Raw genomic sequence first — 20,929 nt, 5'->3', positions numbered from 1 at the left:
TTTTAAAGGCATCTTAAAAATTAAAGTAAAATATACAAATGTGTAGGAGTTAGACGCATAGAATATCCAGAGCCTCGTTAGCGCAGTAGGTAGCGCGTCAGTCTCATAATCTGAAGGTCGTGAGTTCGATCCTCACACGGGGCAGTTAAGTTTTCATCTTTTTTACCACCACTCAGTTACAGACTATATATATATTTATATATATATATTGATTTTAGTGTAAAAACAGGCTCTCGGACTAAAGACGTGACTACATTTCCACAGCACGAGTAGTGGGCTGTGCGCTTGACGTGCTGTGCGTCATGACGCGGGCTGCGGCTGGGAGTCCGCCCAGGCGCGCAGAGCACCGGCGGAGAGACAGGGTGCGCGGATTAGCTGCGGTGATGTAATGTTTCTCCTCTAGTGAGTACGGATGGCGGTGTGTGCCAGGCTTTGCGGAGTGGGGCAGTCGCGGAGGTGCAGGAGGCGACAGCGACAGAACCAGCGGGATCAGGACACCGACCCCGAGCTGGAGATGGACGAGGAAGAGGAGGAGCGGATAGTGGGGAAAATGCAAACGGAGGCCGGTCCGCGGTGCCTGAGCGACTCCGCTGCCGCAGCTGCGCCGGGGCCGGGAGTAGCAGGTGTGTGCTGTACGCCAATGACAGCCACCAGCGTCAACAACAGACTCGGAACCGGGCCTGCGGGCTGCAAGGGGCCGGCGACTGCCAACTCCTTACTGGACCTGCCGCCGGAGCTCCTGGTCGAGATCTTCGCCTCCCTCCCCGGGACGACGCTACCGAATCTGGCTCTAGTGTGCAAGAAATTCAGGCAGATCCTTAATACAGAAACCATCTGGAGAAGACGATGCATTGAGGGTAAACAAGCGCTGCATTACTCATGATAATCTGTTGCAACAAGGGCTACAGTACTGAAAGTGCTTACTGCGCGATTGGACGGGGCTGAAATTAGGGAAATGCATTGGAGATTTGCAACGTGAGTTTTCCATGTTGGAAGTGTCCCTTTAAATGCACGCCTATATTACAAACACATAGGATAAGAATCCAAGGTATGCATGGAAGCCAGTTGACCACAGCTGGCTTGGTAGACAGTAAAGTGCTCACGTTTTTGTTTTGGCAACCCAGCAAGAAGCCTTAATAGTTAGAACATGCAAAGTATCCACAACAGCTCAAACAAATGGAAAACATATTGGTTTGGATCAATAAATCGACCACGGGTGATTACTAAGGCTTTATAGATTTCAGTACAAATGTGAGACAAGTTTCATTTATATTCTCTATTTAGCTGCACACACAAGTGCACACGTATATCCCAAGATAATGCATATGCAATCAGACTATGAAACGTGCCGATTTTAGGGTCGGATTATTATGTCAGTAGGACAATACTCTTTTTTTCTTTTTTCTTTCTAGTTTCCATTCGGTTACAAAACGCTGTACACAAGCAAGGCTTATACAATCAATACTCTGTGTAGGAGTTTAAAGTACTTTACAGTTCAAGGGACGATCGCTTGGTGCCACCATGCAAAGTTTTCGCATTGAAGCTAATTCCATAAGACAGGATTGAGATGGTTGTTGGGAGTAAAACCATCTTAAATTAAAACGTATGCCCCGCTAATTTGTAGAAGTCTTGTCATTTTATTGTACATTTTGCTGAAGAACTGGAGGCGGTGGGGAAAGTAATGCAGTCAAAGCTGTTACTTGAACTTTTGTTTTGTAAAATATCTGCCAGTTATGCTCCTATGCATCAATTCAATTATAACAACAAAAAAAAGGATAATAATATTGAGTGTGTAACAAGTAAGAGGCAATCTAATTATACTAAATGTATAAAGATTTCAATACAAATAATCTGCGAGATGCTGTATAAACAAGATTAATTTAAACTTCATGAGTAGAGCATTTTTCTAATTGACAAAATATAGGCCTACTTCATTATCATGTCAGTGAATTTAATACTTTCTTGATTAAACTACTTTTAGATTAATATTGCAAGGTTGCCTTACTTTGAAAATCGCATGTGTTGACATGTTCTGGTTCAGAAAATGACACTGTAGCTAACCAATTTAGCAAAGCAAAGCAATTTAGACAAAAAATATATGGTTACAAGTAGGGATGGGAATTTCGAATAATTGATCGAATAATAATCGAGACCAACATTTTCCTATATTCGATTCAGCTGACGTCTGCCAATAAATACATAGTCATAATACAAGCACAAGAATCAAAAGGCACATGGGTATACAGGCCTACTATAAATGTTCATCATAATAGTTTAACAGTACTATCTACTACATACATTAAATGCTGACATCAGATTCATTTAAATCAAATTACATATATTAAATGTCTCAGATTTGTCCACTTGTTTGTTTCTCCAGGTGGTACCAATTACAGCTGCTGGAAACCCTGATATCCAAATATAACAGTTGATTGTTGGAATAAAATGAAAATGTAATGTAAATGTAGTTTACCTAATTGTATGTCTTTTCTTTAAAAATATAATTGGGTAAACTACATTTACATTTTATTTAGAATAAAATGCGTTCGCTGCGCTGCTCCGCCAATGGGATCGCTGGGATTCCGCAGAACTGCGCAGAACTGCTCTACAACAATGCAACCACAGTCATGCCGAGTTCGGGCACTGACAGGAAAGTCGTACTTCACTTGGCCCTTTACCGTATGACCGAAAAAAAGACCTCGGAGATCCCAAAAATTATGCTTTTTCTGTTGCGCCGGATGTGTTTTATTAGAACATAGACTCATGAGGGAATACCACCCGAAAATGAAATAACATTAGCAAAGATGTACCAACTCACTAGTGTAGCCTACTCTAAATGATGCAGTGTTAGCATATAGTTATTCAAAAACAACTCTGAAATGATGGTATTGAAAAGTGAATCTGCAAAAATCCTTCACAGAGATACTCCCCATCAATCTGAGAAATGGAACAGGTCTCCATTTTTCCACCCTGGAGGTGAAATGTCGCATAGTCACATATCGACAGCTGTTCATCCAGAATCGCCAGTATCCTCCCTTGTCATTATGAGTGCAATTTACAATAGGAAAATTATTTCACAGGTCCCGAATTCAGCATAAGCAGACGATGGAGTAGTTTGTTTTGTTCCACCACCTACACTTTCCCTAAGGCACCTGTTTGAATGTGTGTTTCAGTCTGTTAGGTGGAAGCCACTGTTGCCAGATTGGGGGATTTTCCTCCAAATTTGGGGTATTTTTAAGAGCCCAGGGGGAAATTTGGGGGCAACATTTGTATGGGGGAAATGTTGGGGGATAATTTTTTTAACCCGGGGGAATTTAGGGGTTTGGCACAGTTGATTTCCCCCCGGACCTCATTTCACCAGCCCCAATACACTTCAGATACACTTCACCAGAGAGTTCCTCACTGAGGTGGGTTTTAAATTACTGCTGCTCACCATTTTCCAACTCCTTCAACTAAGACCATGTGTTTGTTTTTGCCAATACCTGTTCAGGAATTACACACCCTGACGGCAGGTTTTGATGATACGGCTAATATGTGTAAACCTCTGAATTTAGATGGTTTATTATTATGTTTGCAGAACACGGATATGTATTTCGGCGATTGAATAATTAACCCATTTCGTGTAGCCGCTTAATCGTCTGCACTATCATCCCTAGTGCCAAGATGTGGATATTTGGCCTGTAGGAGTAATGAGAAAATTTCGAAAACCAATTGAGCTTCTCATTAAGCAGTAACTGCATTGCAGAACCTATGGTGGCACTAAGCAAACATAATTTTCCCTTCAGTAAGACTGAACTTCGTTAAGAAATTATTATTGTTGATGTTGTTATTATTATTATGATGTATTTCTTAGCAAACACCCTTGTCCAGGGCGACTTAGAAAATATCAGAGCAATACAAAGTGCAATAATACAGTGCAGTTCAGGCATAATACATTTTACAAATGTAGAACTTACACAAGTGTATAGGAGATACAGTAAGCAATATATAAGGTCTTACATCCTAGATTGTAAAAGCTGATAAGTGTAGACAAGATGTTAAGTCAAAGTTAAGAACTGAGGGAGAGGGAGCATAGGGGAAATCAAAATAAACAATACAAGATTTAGTAATGCAAAGAAAAGAGTATGACAAAATGTTGTATAAGTGCAATCTTACAGGAGAATGAAATCACAATTACAGTCTGAAAATATGTGGTTTGAGTAATTGCTAAAAGGAGGTCAAGGACTCTGCTGTTTTGACTTCGGTGGGAAGGCCGTTCCACCACTTAGGGGCCAGGGATGAGAAGGAGCGACTCTGGAGGAAGGAGAGTGGAGAGGAGGCAGGGTTAGTCTTCTGGCCCCGGAAGACCGCAGCGGTCTGGAGGGGATGTATGGAGAGACGAGGGTCTGAAGGTAACTCGGTCGAGGTCGAGACAGCGGTAGGTGAGGCTAATACATATACCTTAACTTCTAATGGATCCTCTGATCAGTAAATGCAGGTTATAGAACATTTGCTGTCTGTCTGTATGTGGAGCACGGAATAATTGTGAATTCACTGTGCTTGTTCCTGTTGTAAAAGTGTAGCATCACAGCAAACTGAGCAGTACAAATGTTTTTTTCATGTACTGTGTAGGCAATCAGTCATTGAACCAATGGCAGGCAGACGACTTAAATCCTTTAATAAACAGATTATAAAGGCAGATAATGTCCTCGATTTTATTTTGGCTCACTGAACCAGTTGTTTGACAGGCTACAGCAGATACTCAAATATGAGACATTATCTGGGGGTTGTAAGAACCTTGACATTACCCAGATCAAGGACTTGCTGAGGTTGTGGTTATAGGGTCTGAACACCACACTGTTTTGATGGGAGATATAGGTGGTCTGTTATCACCCTGAGATGGAATTGATTTCTTCTTAATCTCTGTAGCTCAAATGCTTTGTTTTAAGATATGTTTGGGTACAATCTGTCATTTAGGGCAGTGGTTCTCAAAAACTGAGGTCTGTAGACACTTTTCAAAGGGTCTGTGAAACAACGTGACAGAGAACACAATCCCCTTCATGCATCGGTTTACTACACTCAGTAGAGATGTGATGAAGACTTTTTGCTTACAGTGCCTGAAAATGGCACAATAGTGCACAGTGGAAGCTCACTGTTGCCATACAAAGCAAAAAAAAACAAATGCATTAGGTAGGCTATATAGTGTTATAATTTATACTGAGGGGAGTAGGGTGTGATGATTGCTATTTCATTTGAACACGAGTCCCTACGCCAAATTTGAAAACTGACTTGAGAACCTTAAAAAAAGCAAACCTAGAATGTAGGGATGAGTACATTTTAGCAGCAGCAGGGGAGAATTGAAATCTTCCCCTTCAGATTTGGCTTCAGAGAAAAGGGATGATTTTTTTCATGTAGTTTCATTGAGTTTAACCCAATTTACAGCCTTTTGAAAGACTCCACAATGTGGCATAATTTCAATTTTGCTAACATCTGTTTTCACTTCAGGACGTGTTGATGTATTGTTCGGTCTTCTTTACTAATTAACATTTAATCCTTGATTGGAAATCCCATGATGTTAACAAACGTGTCTTTTCGGTTGAAGCTATTAATCAATTTTCAAGTCAGGAATACCGCAGGGGCGATAATGAAGCTCATAAACTGGGGAATTGAATGCAGAATCCATTTTATTCTTACTATATCTTAATGGGGGTCCTACATGACGACTTTCATATGCCTGTATATGTTCTAAGAATAGATGCTATTGAGATGAAGTCACAAGGTTTCCTGAAAGGCGTGATGTACGATGTAATGGGGATTTATTGATCTGTCGTGGCATCATGTTTCTTTCTGTAGTGAGCGCTCTTTAGTTTACTCTCTAACCCAGTGCAGCCTGTGATGATCTTTATTGAGCTCCACTTTCTATTTCCTATTTCAACACAGCCCTGAGCCCCAAAGATGTTGAACAGATAACAAATTACTTGCTGCAGTGCTATAATAATCTTGACCCACAAGAAACTGACTGTTCACCTTTAAATAGAGTTGCACCTTGTTTTAATCAGTTTCTTGTGTGCAGTATTGATCTTGTGTGACTGAGATGATTGTGGCTTCAGTAGTTGGTATTAGTAAGGGGAGATGCTTTAATTTGCTTTGCCATGTCTAACACCTCTTCTCTCTGCAGAGTTTGGGATGCACGAAGACCTGAGGAAGGTGGAGGTAGTGGGTATGGCCAGCAGGGAGCTGTATGTGAAACGTGAGTTAAATAGTCCCCACATCCCCCCACTCCTATTTTGTCTTTGTAAGACATTACAGCAGACATTCAAATTGTGTGGTGGTGGGCATGTGGTTGATTCAATAGGGTCTTGTTCAGGCGCTGAACCAGCATCAGATTTAGGTCACAAGTTAACTCATTTAACTTGTGATCCAAATCTGATGTTGCCTCAGTCTTCCAGGCACAACAGACTAGCACACTTCACTGTGCGCCTCCTATCCTCTCCTCTCACATACATTGTTTCATGTCAGTAACTGAGATAACATCGCCTTTCCCCTTTGTCACTCCTCCGCTGCTGTCTCTGTTCAGGTGTAAACCCTCGTGTGAAGTCTGGGCGGTTTATGAAACTCCTCCCAGATTATGAGCATATGGATTATCGGGACATATACACACACCGTATGTACCTCTGGACTGTGCGAGTTTTATATTGCGTGGCAGGGGGTTCTGGGTAATAATGACACAGCATGAAGAGCTACTAACAGGTCTTTTGTGCTCATCCATTCCCCTCTTCTCTTGCCCTGCAATTAAATTTCTGCAGTTGACAGGAATGCCACTGTTAAGAACAATAATACAGGCAGAGGAAAAGCTCTTCCCGTTTTGGGCGTGTGTATGCTGGCAAGAGAGGCTGTCGCTGTGATGTGCCAATCTGTACTTTTAGTCCAGGGCTGCCAGATTATTTATAGTTTGCTTAACCTCAGCTGTTCTAGTCGCTGTTTGACAGCCTCACAGGTCTCTGATAAACAGGATCACTACCCCTTGTCATGTGTGCTTTGCTTATCAACAAAACGTGTGTTCAAAACAAGGCATACATATCTCTGTGAAATGTATTCTTTGTAAGTTTTCTTTTAATGAAAGCTACTTGAAGGGCTTTTCGACTGATTTTTTTCTAGTTGACTTTAAGACTTGCAGATGTCGGGCCGCAGTACTGGAAGATAAGGAAAATAAACCTATTTAACTATGTGTGTGGCCTGTGAAGAATATAGCTACAACTCTGACAAGGTGAATATCAAAGATTTCTCACCTAGCTCCACTCCACTTTGTAAAGAATAAAGTTAATCTGAAATCTCCACATTGGTTTATTTTTTGTAATTACTTTCACAAAAAGGCTTGAGACGCACCCTTTGAATTTCTTCTAAAGAAAGAATGCAGTGCCTTTCTGGGAAAATGGAACAGACTGGATGCGGATGATACTAGTTTATTTTCATTCCAGATTCCGCTGGCAAATTGGTGTCTGGAACGTGTTCTTAAAATCAGGCCCATAATACATAACGTATATACATAATGACAACATTAAGCACCTTGCTGTACTACCCTGCAATCAGATTATTCTGATTGTTTGCAACTAAGCATGAATTTATCAGAGAAATGTAAACAGAACAGGTCTATTAGTATTACCAGCAGAGGCTGTCCTTGGAAGGATTTCTGGGAAGATTCTCCCAAAATGTATTTTTTCATCCGAACCGTTCTCATTTTCTCACAGTGAGGAGCGATTACTCATCCTGTAGTATTGCTGCTGTAGGCAACTTGCCCTGTGGCAGATGTGCTGGCAGATTTTGAGTTTTTAATGCAAACATGTACAGTTGCTACAACAAAGCCCTGTTGCCTACCTCTGCAGATCAGTGTTCACCCTGAATAAACTGTGTGTGCCCACTGAAGTACTGCATGGTTTCTTGTTTGCCTTTGTACCACAACTAATTTCAGTCACGCTGCCCTGTGTCACATGCTTTTGGTTTGGGGTGTTTGAAAAGCTATTTGTTTTAAACCGTTGTAATTTACGATCATCTTTAGTGGATCTGAGGGAGTCTGTATCCTTTTATCTCTGAAAAAGCTCTTGCACCCTCAGTGTCCCATCTGTACAGAGAAAAGGAAAGTGTTTCAGAAACACCACAGTTTGTGCTTTCATTAGATTGCATGCTTTCAATAGTGATTTGTAGTAGTCAAATCCAAGCATGTAATGTTACACTGTGGAAATGATTTAAATGTGTGTGGCACTACCACTGTCCATTTTGCAATAACCATGAAAGTTTAATGTATGACCATGATTTAAATGTCTCTTTCAAAACCCAACAGATACAAATAAAAAAAATGTATTGTTGTCTTATACACATGTATTATTAACTAGGGCTGCATAGTCTTATACAGCATGAAATTAGACAGTAGACATGGGGAAATCCTGGGGGAAAATGTAGATTGTTTTACTTTTTATGGATAACTGTGAAGTACCACACATGTAGTAATCATAAAAGGACACAGCCACAAAGGTTAAAATGCCTATGACTATACGAGATTTTGGTTAAATGTAATGTAATGTCATGTAATACTATACAATATGGGTCAATACTAGTGCTGTTGCAGCAGGAAAGCTGATTGGGACAACATTTAATAATCCAAGAACATCACAATCCCACACAATAACTCTTTTATTTTTCTTTCCCCGTTTGGAATCGATTTACTGTGAGATGAGGTTGCAACATTTAATATAGACTTTTAATTAAAATTATTGTTTTGTTTTGCGAAACTCAATTAATTACTTTTTGTGCTCTGGTAAATTTGTATTTGTACTGTGTAATGATATTGGAGCCACACAGATTCAGATTATGTGTGCAGGAAGAAAAACCTGGTTTGGCAGTTTCATTAAGCAGGTCCTGCCTAACTGCACCCCCACCAGTAAACCGATCCTCGGGGTTTTCATATTTGTTTTGCCATGGCGACTTACTGTTCCGCTGTGATTGTGTGCACTTAATATTTAAATTCTGTCCATCACAGCTGTTCCGGGGAGCAAGCCTAGTTTCCAGAGACCCTGTGGGTGAGAAAGAAATGATCTTCCAGGAGCTGGCATCCCTTCTGAATATGTGCTCCAAATGACTTGCAGGGAAAAAATTACCCAGATTAACAGAAATCTTTCATTTTAGCTGATTTCCTAACTGAGTCTGCACCCCATTAATCTGCTATTGAAAAGCAGCTTGGAAACAAGTTTCTCTGACGCACATAAAAAAATAAAATAAAGAACCATTTTATGGTTGTCTTTTGCTTTACTGTTATCTACCTTGCTCTATTTGTCAGAAGTGGGAATTTCCAGTGGTGTATAAAATGCTTTTGCAAATTCTCTGTGGTGTCTTGCCTATAATCATTAAAGTTTCTCTGTGGAAAGGCTTAACATAATATCACCTGTTTAATGCCCAGTCTTTACAGTGACTAATGTCATATGCCATGCTAGGTTTTTAACACCCCAGGAAAATAATCTGTTTGAGTTCATGATAGAAGTTTTATAGTTGATCATTTAGTGTAAACTTTCATATGTGAATTGAGGCTTTGCTAAATGAAAGATAGTTATCATCTATGAAGCTATTTGTATTATCTGCTGATACCTAGCCATTGTTCTGTTGCCACATACCCTTCCAAAGCATGCCCAACACTCACTACCTATTTTAGAAATTGATTGTAATATATTGTTTCACATTTGTACTATGCAAATTATTGGTGGTGCATTTGTTCCCCTCAATAATAATTCACTTTGTTCACAGATACTGGGTAGCATGAGGTTTGAATAAAAAAAAGTGTTGAATAGATTTCTAGATTCCACTTATTTATGTTCCTCTACCAGATAACCTATTCTGTTTGTGTTTTGATCTTTTGCAGTGTTGCACCCATACAGACATATTCTGGGCTTGTGGCAGCCTGATATTGGACCGTACGGAGGACTGCTTAACGTTGTGGTAGGTATTGAATGCAGTAAAAGCAAGAAATCCTTTCGCCGTCTCTGTAAGTAATTTTGCACACTGTCTCGTGTTTTGTATCAGTGTTGATTCACTTAGATCATTCACACAGTTGTGCCCTAATTCGCTTTGACCGCTTTACAGCTGGAAGCTTCAGCATGGTTTTGGTTCTTTCTGGTGAACACATACTGTTGTTCTATTTTGCCTTACTGTGAAATACAAAAAAACTAAAAAGAGAGAGAGATAATGTCGCAGTGCTTTCCAGATGGAGCTGCTACTTGCGATATCAAAGTACCAGATGGGAACATTACTGGTTTGCATGTCACTTTTAGATTAAACCCTTACAACATTTGCACAGTTGCAGTAATAATAATAATGTAACAACAGAACAAGCAGTCCCGTCCCGTCCCCAGCTGCAAAAGTGCTTGGCACCCTAAGTATCATTCTCCACAGTGTGTGTGTTTTTTGTTGTTGTCCAGTACAGTGGGTCAGCAATACCAAGAGGCTTATTAAAACATCCAAAGATTCAGCATTAGACGTGTTGTTATATTCAGAGCTGCATGGAAGAGCTCTAAGCACAGCATTGTTTGATTTGGCTGCTGCAGCGCTTCCAATTTCCTCTTAATTCAGCTTATACGGTTCGCAAGTGAGCTGAAGAATAGCGTAAATGTGGATTGTCAGAGTGTAACAATAACGCTGACTGGGGACATGGGCAAGTTTTTAATGACCCCATTTTGACAAGGACTCATTTTTCAGCGTATGGTAAGCATCCACTGTTTTTTTCTATTTGTATAAATAATTATTGTGAATCCATGTGTTTTTCTTTATTTTTGTCTCTATTGTGTGTCTTCAGCAAATTAACTTGTAGGCTGTTTATTATTATTCCCACATTTGTATAAAGAAAGCAAGGAGCTGCATAAGCATTGATGGAAAAATTGAAATGGTTTGCTATCGAGACCTTTAGAGCATCGAATCATGGGCCCCTCACATACCTCATTATTGCATTATCCCTGCCACTATCACCTTTAATTTCCTCCATTCTTAGATTGGCAAGCATGCAATAAAGAGTGTTTGCTCATTTAACGACCTCATGTTTTCAAGTGCCATTTTAATTACTCAGCTTAAGCCAGGAGAGCTGGCCTCAGATTGAGCCTGTCAAATCACAGCAGGTGCACGTGTGTCTAAGCTTACTTATCCGCGACCCTCCAGCATGTTTCTGATAGCAGTGGTGTGAAGCATGGCACCAGAATATGCTGCATGTTCATTAATTAAATCCAGGGGCAGAAATACAAGGAAAATGATTATTGAGTGCTACAGAACTGTTCGTATGAGTGCTCTTAGGCTAGGAAATGCCACCATTCTGATCGCTGGACACTGAGACCTTTCAAGAGAAGTCCCTCCATCTCCTGTTTGTGACTCGCATGATGAAGAGTTGTGAATCTCAAAAATGAATTACATTTCTTACAGCTCTATAATATGAGTTCCCTCCCCATATGAACAATCAGCTGAGTGTTGTATTTGAAACATAGTGCAAGCTGCTGTATTTCTTGGAATCTGACCGGAGTTAAATTAAGACCCGAATGTTAACTCAGCACAAACCAATTACCGGCAGCAAGTATATGGAATGGAAACCTCATAAAAGTCAGGGTTAAAATGTCCAGTCTGCTTTGACAGTAACAACCAACCATTATAAATGTACACTAACGTTCAAAAGTTTGGGGTCACTTAGAAATGTCCTTGTTTTCCATGAAAATGTAAATGAAATGTGTTTGAATAGGAAATATAGCAAAATGAATAGGAAATATAGTCATTGACAAGGTTAGAAATAATTATTTTTAATTTAAATAATAATTGTGTCCTTCAAACTTTGCTTTCATCAAAGAATCCTCAATTTGCAGCAATTACAGCCTTGTAGACCTTTGGCATTCTAGTTGTCAATTTGATGAGGTAATCTGAAGAGATTTCACCCCATGCTTCCTGAAGCACCTCCCACAAGTTGGATTGGCTTGATGGGCACTTCTTACGTACCATACGGTCAAGCTACTCCCACAACAGCTCAATAGGGTTGAGATCCGGTGACTCTGCTGGCCACTTCATTATAGACAGAATACCAGCTGACTGCTTCTTCCCTAAATAGTTATTGCATAGTTTGGAGCTGTGCTTTGGGTCATTGTCCTGGTGTAGGAGGAAATTGACTCCAATCAAGCGCCGTCCACAGGGTATGGCATGGAGTTGCAAAATGGAGTGAGAGCCTTCCTTCTTCAAGATCCCTTTTACCCTGTACAAATCTCCCACTTTACCACCACCAAAGCACCCCCAGACCATCACATTGCCTCCACCATGCTTGTCAGATGGCGTCAAGCACTCCTCCAGCATCTTTTCATTTGGTCTGCGTCTCACGAACGTTCTTCTTTGTGATCTGAACACCTCAAACTTAGATTCTTCTGTCTTCTTTCTTTTTATTGGCCAGTCTGAGATATGGCTTTTTTTTTTTTTTTTGCAACTCTGCCTAGAAGGCCAGCATCCCGGAGTCGCCTCTTCACTGTTGACGTTGAGACTGGTGTTTTCCAGGTACTATTGAATGAAGCTGCCAGTTGAGGACCTGTGAGGCGTCTGTTTCTCAAACTGGACACTCTAATGTATTTGTCCTCTTGCTCAGTTGTGCACCGGGGCCTCCCACTCCTCTTCCTATTCTGGTTAGAACCAGTTTGCCCTGTTCTGTGAAGGGAGTACACAGCGTTGTATGAGATCTTCAGTTTCTTGGCAGTTTCTCGCATGGAATAGCCTTCATTTCTCAGAACAAGAAGAGACTGACGAGTTTCAGAAGAAAGTTATTTGTTTCTGGCCATTTTGAGCCTGTAATCAAACCCACAATTGCTGATGGTCCAGATACTCAACTAGTCTAAAGAAGGCCAGTTTTATTGCTTCTTGACTCAGCACAACAGTTTTCAGCTGTCCTAACATAATTGCAAAAGGGTTTTAAAATGATAAACTTGGATTAGCAAACACAACGTTCCATTAGAACACAGGACTGATGGTTGCTGATAAAGGGCCTCTGTATGCCTATGTAGATATTCCATTACAAATCAGCCGTTTCCAGCTAAAATAGTCATTTACAACATTAACAATGTCTACACTGTATTTCTGATCAATTTGATGTTATTTTAATGGACAAAAAATGTGCTTTTCTTTCGAAAACAAGGACAAGTGACCCCAAACTTTTTAACAGTAGTATACACTCACCTAAAGGATTATTAGGAACTCCTGTTCAATTTCTCATTCATGCAATTATCTAACCAACCAATCACATGGCAGTTGCTTCAATGCATTTAGGGGTGTGGTCCTGGTCAAGACAATCTCCTGAACTCCAAACTGAATGTCTGAATGGGAAAGAAAGGTGATTTAAGCAATTTTGAGCGTGGCATGGTTGTTGGTGCCAGACGGGCCGGTCTGAGTATTTCACAATCTGCACAGTTACTGGGATTTTCACGCACAACCATTTCTAGGGTTTACAAAGAATGGTGTGAAAAGGGAAAAACATCCAGTATGCGGCAGTCCTGTGGGCGAAAATGCCTTGTTGATGCTAGAGGTCAGAGGAGAATGGGCCGACTGATTCAAGCTGATAGAAGAGCAACTTTGACTGAAATAACCACTCGTTACAACCGAGGTATGCAGCAAAGCATTTGTGAAGCCACAACACGTAAAACCTTGAGGCGGATGGGCTACAACAGCAGAAGACCCCACCGGGTACCACTCATCTCCACTACAAATAGGAAAAAGAGGCTACAATTTGCACAAGCTCACCAAAATTGGACAGTTGAAGACTGGAAAAATGTTGCCTGGTCTGATGAGTCTCGATTTCTGTTGAGACATTCAGATGGTAGAGTCAGAATTTGGCGTAAACAGAATGAGAACATGGATCCATCATGCCTTGTTACCACTGTGCAGGCTGGTGGTGGTGGTGTAATGGTGTGGGGGATGTTTTCTTGGCACACTTTAGGCCCCTTAGTGCCAATTGGGCATCGTTTAAATGCCACGGCCTACCTGAGCATTGTTTCTGACCATGTCCATCCCTTTATGACCACCATGTACCCATCCTCTGATGGCTACTTCCAGCAGGATAATGCACCATGTCACAAAGGTCCAATCATTTCAAATTGGTTTCTTGAACATGACAATGAGTTCACTGTACTAAACTGGCCCCCACAGTCACCAGATCTCAACCCAATAGAGCATCTTTGGGATGTGGTGGAACGGGAGCTTCGTGCCCTGGATGTGCATCCCACAAATCTCCCATCAACTGCAAGATGCTATCCTATCAATATGGGCCAACATTTCTAAAGAATGCTTTCAGCACCTTGTTGAATCAATGCCACTTAGAATTAAGGCAGTTCTGAAGGCGAAAGGGGGTCAAACACAGTATTAGTATGGTGTTCCTAATAATCCTTTAGGTGAGTGTATATGTAAAACAAAATGTTGTAGCTTGTCAATAAAAATATATATATTTGTAAAAACTGTGGAAATGAAAAAAACATCCATCTATCTGTATGAAGTATAATGCAGCTTGAGGTTTTTTTTCTAGGAAAGAAGTGGTACTATTTTCTGCTGTTCTGCTCGATGTAAAGTCTTTGAATACAAACTGTTACTGATATAATGTAGTGTTTGCAATTGCATTTGGTGTCAGGCAGAAGGGATACATATCTTCAAGAAAAATCTCATGTTGATCATCATTTTCCAAGCCATGTTGATCATCATTTTCTAAGCGGGTATTTCCTGATGTATGCGTGTGGTTGTCCTCTGTTCCAGGTGGATGGTCTTTTCATCATTGGCTGGATGTACCTGCCGCCCCACGACCCCCGTGTGGACGACCCCATGAGGCGCAGGCCCCTGTTCCGCATCCACATGTGGGAGAACAGCAAGGCCACAGTGGAGTGCATGTACGGACACAAGGGACCCCACCAGGGAGACATACAGGTCAGCTGGGAAAAATTGTATCAAAAATCCAGAGGGACAAAAGTCAATTAAGATCTTTGCGGGTGATTGACCCCCAGATTTTGAAAGCTTTTTGCATGTTGTTTTCTGATTAGCAACTGTAAAATTTTGAAGCTGCAGATATATAGCCGTCTTGCATTTGGAAAAAATGAGAAATTACTTTGTAGACACTTTCTGAAAATGTATTTGGAGTTAAAACGAAAAAATAGTGCAATAATTACCAATGGAGCGAAAGGGTTTTAATAGTTGTTGAATTTTCTCCTTGCAGACTGTAAAGAAAGATGAGTTTTCCACCAAATGCAACCAAACTGATCACCACAGGATGTCTGGCGGAAGGCAAGAGGTGAGAGTACAGTGTTTTAAAGAATGACTAACCATGGATACTGGCAGTAGGCTATTAGAGGTTACGTCACATACAGATTATTTTTCCCTTAAAAGCCTTTTGATGGCCTAGATTGCCATTTAATGTATGTTTTTGTAAATTTTTAAAGACAATCATTGCAGCATGATCCTCATTGACGATTTAGTTGGGAGTGTCTGGAGTTACAGCCGTGTGTCGTGTTTGTCGGCAGGAATTCCGCACGTGGTTGGAGGAGGAGTGGGGACGCACTCTGGAGGACATTTTCCATGAGCACATGCAAGAGCTCATCCTCATGAAGTTCATCTACACCAGCCAATACGAGTAGGTCTATATTGAGAAGGGGGAAGGGTTTGGCTGCTAGTTCCTTGCATTACTACTGGCATGTGATGTAGCTGGGACAGCAACTCATGATTTTTCCTCTTCTTCCTCGCTGTTCCCCTTCTCTGCCTAATGTCTGTGTTTTAGTAACTGCCTGACCTATCGGCGCATCTACCTCCCCCCTCACCAGCCCACAGACCTGCTCCGGCCAGGGCTTTTCAAGGGGACATATGGAAGTCATGGGCTGGAGATTGTCATGTTCAGCTTCCACAGCACTCGAGCCAAAGGCACCAAACTCACTGTAAGTGACTGCTTGAGAGTGTTCACCATATTCCTCAAAATAACCATAAATTATTTTCCCCGTAAGTTTTTAGAAGGATCTCCCATTTGTTCTAGAACTCTACATTCTACCAACAAAATCTGACTGTGGCTAAAACACAGTGGTGCCACCTAAAGCTCTATATATGATATTAGAGATTCAGACTTTAATTTGTCTTCTTCAAAGAATTGAAACCAAACTGAAAAAATCCCACAATGGAATAACCTACCAAGGATAATGTAGAAGGATCAGTATGTTGCTATTCTGAATACGTTGTCATTTTCTCCCTCAGCCTGTACCAAAGAACAGTACACAAACTAATAGTATTTGCCGCAAACAAAACGGCTTTTTTTCCTTAATTTACTTTAGATTTTGAACATACACAATACACTATATTGAGTAGGCTTTTAAAATTATTTAGAGTACATTTTAGCAAGCAGATATTTTGGTTTCATTTAATTGGATAGTTAGTATTAAGAAAGTATTACTTTTTTGTTGGTGGTGTATTCAAGAGAAAAAACAAGAACACGGTGTCCTGCAATGACTGCGGAAGCAGCATCTCATATGCACCCCTATAGCTTTGATCAAAGACTCTGTCTGATTCCCATTCATCCATTAGGGAGACCCCAACGTCCCGGCAGGCCAGATGACTCTAGACATCGACCTGTCACGACCTGTGCAGCTCCCCGACCTGGAGCAGCAGCGCAGCATCGAGGAGCTGTCCCGGCTGGTGCTGGGCATTCATGAGCAGGTGCAGCGGGAGCAGGCGGAGTGCGAGGCCCGTGGGGGCGACGGGGGGCAAGAGGCAGACACGGATGCCAACCCCCCCCAGGAGTGCAGACAGAGGCAGGAGGCTGAAGCTGAGGGAGCAGCAGGAGGAGAAATGGGGCTGGAGAACGCCCTGCAAGATGAGCCTACTGGTGCTGCTTCAGAGGCCAGGCCGATAGAGTCTGAACCCCTGGCCTTTGTGTTGCCACTGGGGGTGATGGCCCGCACTGAGGTGTACCCGCGCACCTGCAAGATGTGGTGAGTCACGTCCCTCCCACTGGCTTTGTCCTTTATCTTTATTTTAACATTTTCAAAGCTGTTTAATAAACACACACCCTTATCTAACAGTCATTTTACCCAAAATTGATATTATAAACCATCCATGGTGATATTTCTCTTCCACACCAAACAATGAATTCTATGGAGGATGAGGTAGGCTTTTGTAATTAATTGTAGCTTAAAAATAAAACTTAAGATCAACTCTTTTCCAGTGTAGGATTTTTAAACCTCACATTTGTAGCATATGTACTCAGAATTCTCACGGGGGATAAATACTCTTTATTTGAACCGTTGGAACATTGATCAGCCATTTAAAAAATATAACCTGAAATGGTTAGAGGATAGAGAAGCAGGGCTCCCTAGATGTGTAAATTGTTAATTGCTCTTGGGTGGCGGGGGTGAGTGTGTTGAGTGGTCTTGTCCTTGATATGTTCTAGTTTCTACGGCACGGGGCTAATAGCTGGCCACGGCTTCACCAGCCCAGAGCGCACACCCGGGATGTTTGTCCTCTTCGATGAAGACCGGTTCGGCTTCATCTGGCTGGAGCTGAAGTCCTTCAGCCTGTACAGCAGGATCACAGATACACTGCCTTACGCTCAGGCCCCATCCATGGAGTCCTTCGAAGAGATGCTGAAGAACATGCAGTCCTGGACATCATGACAACCTGCGCTCCTGACCAAGTGACTGAAATTAAAATAAATAAATAAGAGAGATGGAAAGAAAAAAGGAAATATATCGTGAGTTGACATGAAACAAAACCTTGACCTCTGTACCTCTCCATAGAAGCATGCACTTTGACACAAATGCAAACACCGCTTTTTAAAAAGTTTGATTACTCGAAGGCCGAAATAAAGAGTACACCGCAAAAAGATATCCCGCCAGCTACAAAGTCAAGTTCTGCAAGTTGTGTGAGCTTCCAGTTTGTAATCAATTAATCAAAGCTTGTTCCAAGTGAAAAAACAAAACCGAACATATAGTATTAAGCAAAGACTAAAATCAGAGTTTTCAATTTCTCTTTCATTTCAATCTTTGTAGTATAATCATCTGTGAATTCTTAATTAGCAGTTTTACAGATAGTCTCACGCACCTGGATTAGCATTTATCCTGGTCAACCCTACCCAAATTGACATTGGATAGTCATAGACTGGTACTAATCTAGGTCTGTGAAACCAGCCCTGAGACAATAAGGGTTATTTTTTTACTTTCTCTTCAGAAATTAATATATATGTATATCAATATATATATATATATATATATATATTAGGACTGGGATGGCTTTCAAAATATGTAGAAAGACACTTGTATTACAGGAAATTTTAATTAACAAATGGAATAATCTAGGTAAAGAATGACTTAAAATTTATGAGAACCTTTGCGCAGGGTAAAGACTAATCCACTTCCGTCAAACTCTGAAAGTCGATATGACAAAAATAATGAAAACCTATCACCTTTTAGCCATTTTAAGTGCAGTCCCTTTGAGTTTTTTTATTTATAATCACTTTTGTTGGTGAAATGTTCAGTTTTTAGGATTTTGTTGTTTGTATGTTCAGATACAGCACTTATTTTTTGTTCTGGGTTAAAGTATATTATCGCTATGCCTATGGATTTTGTTTCTTGCACTACATTTTGTGGCTTCTACCAAACCAGAGCAGCATGCTGGGGCCTGCCAGTTGATGGTGCTCAAACAAAGCCTCACTGCCCAGGAACCAAGACAGCGGTCTTGCAGGCTAAACACAATCTGTTTTTAATTTTTTATTCCTGGGTTGCTTTTGTATTTGATTTTAATGCTCATCCTGACAGCTACGATGATGCAAACAAATTACATGATGCTATCTGATACTAATTTGTGGTGATTAGAAACAGGTCTGAAATACTTATTTTTTTGTGTGCGTGTAGTTTAGCCATTTTAGTTTGGGACTTTTCCCACATTTTGTTGCTATTTTCGTGAATCAACACAACATGGCCATTGATAACATTGTCTCTATATGGCCTTTTATTTAATTCACTACATCAATCTGTTTTTACCCTAGAAAAAAGTGTTTGTGTCATGACTCCATGCTTAAGCTAAAGCTATTGGACTTTTCTTTCCTTGCAGTGCTATAGCTGCATTGTTGCGTAGTATTTTGGTTCAGGATAGATGTTTAAAAGCAGTAGTTCATGTGCAATTATACTACAGTTGAATCATGTGCTAAATATTGTACTGTCAATACTGTGGTAATTTTTTCAGTCTTTTTTTTTTTTTTTTTTTTTTAACCCTCATGATGACCGGCAGGGCTAAGGCTTATGTTGGAAAAACATATTGTTGACATTGCTCTCACTGTGTCGTCGGACTGCTGCTGTATGTGAGCTAACCTATCGAAAGGACTCAGGTTTTTCTTTTCTTTTGAGCGTTTGCTTCATACAAATCTAGTTTTCTGTCCGGTAACAAAATGTGCAAACAAAAGTAAAAAGCGCATTTGCTTCAGTAACAAAACTTTACATTGATGTCGGAGTGAAAGTGAACACTGATACTGAGCTAAGTGTTCATAAAGTCCCCTTTGGTCTTGTAGCGATGTCACTTGGTGCTGAACAATAAATTAGCTTTGCAAGTGGGACAAGCTTGTATATCAATGGGGAGTTTGTGTTTGAGGTTAAGCATTTGTGTTGTTAGATATGTGGAGAGCCAGTTACTTCCTTTTTAATATAATTTCATTTTGCAGAAGTGCTTAGAACTAGCAATGCATCTTCCTAACTGGGAGTGTTGAATTTTTCTATTTGAATTGTTATACATTTTTTATCTGCTACTAACCACACTAATTCATGACAGTCACCCTGTTTTGCAGCATACATGTGGTCTTCTGGAGGCGTTTGTCTTTTGAGAATCAGAATCTTGTGTTCTAATCACCCTGCCAGGTTTCCATCGTCAATATTATAATTCTGTAGAGCCCAGTATCATTCATCATGGAGTGTTTCAAAACCTAACTGTCATTAATATAAGGCTGGAGAAACCGCCTAATCAACATGAGGGCATGTGATGAAGAAGGCAGAATGGTCAGAATGCATCCACTGCAGCCAAACAGTAGTAAATTGTGTTTGTGGGGAAAAAAGCCACTTTATTTTCCATGTTTGTTTATTTATTATGTGCAGCATATCCTTTCTCAAAGTTGGAGGTAGCGAAATAGCTCCTTATGTTTTTAAGTGTACTTCTCCATAGGGTACAGTGCCATTTTGAAAAAGAAAAAGAAAAAAAAAAAAACTTGTGGAGAGGAAAACCACAGCAATGTTACTGACAAAATGTTTAAAAAGAGAATTGTAATATATGTTAATTTTATTTATTTAATATAAACCTGGATTTATCACGTGTAAAAGGTGAATTTCTTTTTACAATTCAAGTAAATGCCATGTATTTCTGCTGTTTTGCGCTTTGTGTACTTAAAACGTTAAAACTATTGTTTCAAAGATGCATAAGTTGAAGACCTATCAGCACTGAGGGTATCTTGTCATCTTTTCTTTCCCCCGTTGAAAAAAGCTGTAATAGTTAATTTTTCTTCTCTGTACTCAGACAGGTTAGACTCTTGTTTAATTTAGGAGTCATATTTTAATCAATGTGTTTTTTTCCCCCATGGTATTGTTTTAAAAGTATTACAAGATTAAACACTTTTACAGTAGGACTTCAGGGAGCTTTACAGTTTGCTTTATCGGTTCTCAATAAAAAAGCGGAAAAAAACAACTACTAACAAACAGTTGTGTTTCTTCGTATAATAACTTCAAAGCGAAGTCCTCTCTCTTGGTCAGTCTAATTCAGTGGATCCATCATACTGGTATTGTTTACTCCATGACATTTATTTTTTTATTGTGATTATTATCATTTATATGTTTGTTTGATTATTTATTCGGTAATACTAGATAACATCATATCCATACATACATGAAGAGCAGGTGGGGTTGAA

General features: G+C 40.3%; 1 protein-coding gene and 1 non-coding gene across 3 annotated transcripts; both read left to right on the top strand.

Moving 5' to 3' along the window:
* Nucleotides 1-55: 55 nt before the first annotated feature.
* fbxo31 (F-box protein 31) lies at nt 56-20,709 on the top strand. Of its 2 annotated transcripts, XM_066713822.1 has the most exons (10): nt 56-857; nt 6,158-6,229; nt 6,557-6,643; nt 9,887-9,963; nt 14,770-14,937; nt 15,224-15,298; nt 15,528-15,637; nt 15,782-15,935; nt 16,573-16,979; nt 17,438-20,709. In XM_066713822.1, the coding sequence occupies exons 1-10, from the start codon at nt 413-415 to the stop codon at nt 17,658-17,660; spliced, it is 1,818 nt and encodes a 605-aa protein (XP_066569919.1). In that variant the 5' UTR covers nt 56-412; the 3' UTR covers nt 17,661-20,709. The 2 variants fall into 2 exon arrangements, with proteins under 2 accessions (XP_066569919.1, XP_066569920.1); XM_066713823.1 differs by lacking the exon at nt 6,557-6,643.
* Nucleotides 72-144, top strand: trnam-cau (transfer RNA methionine (anticodon CAU)). The gene has a single exon. It is a non-coding gene; the product is annotated as a tRNA-Met (tRNA).
* Nucleotides 20,710-20,929: the final 220 nt, after the last annotated feature.

This window comes from Amia ocellicauda, chromosome 9, assembly GCF_036373705.1.
Source record: "Amia ocellicauda isolate fAmiCal2 chromosome 9, fAmiCal2.hap1, whole genome shotgun sequence".
Taxonomy (NCBI): Eukaryota; Metazoa; Chordata; class Actinopteri; order Amiiformes; family Amiidae; genus Amia; species Amia ocellicauda.
The sequence above is the reverse complement of the archived record's forward strand: the minus strand, read 5'-3'. Positions and strand labels throughout refer to the sequence as shown.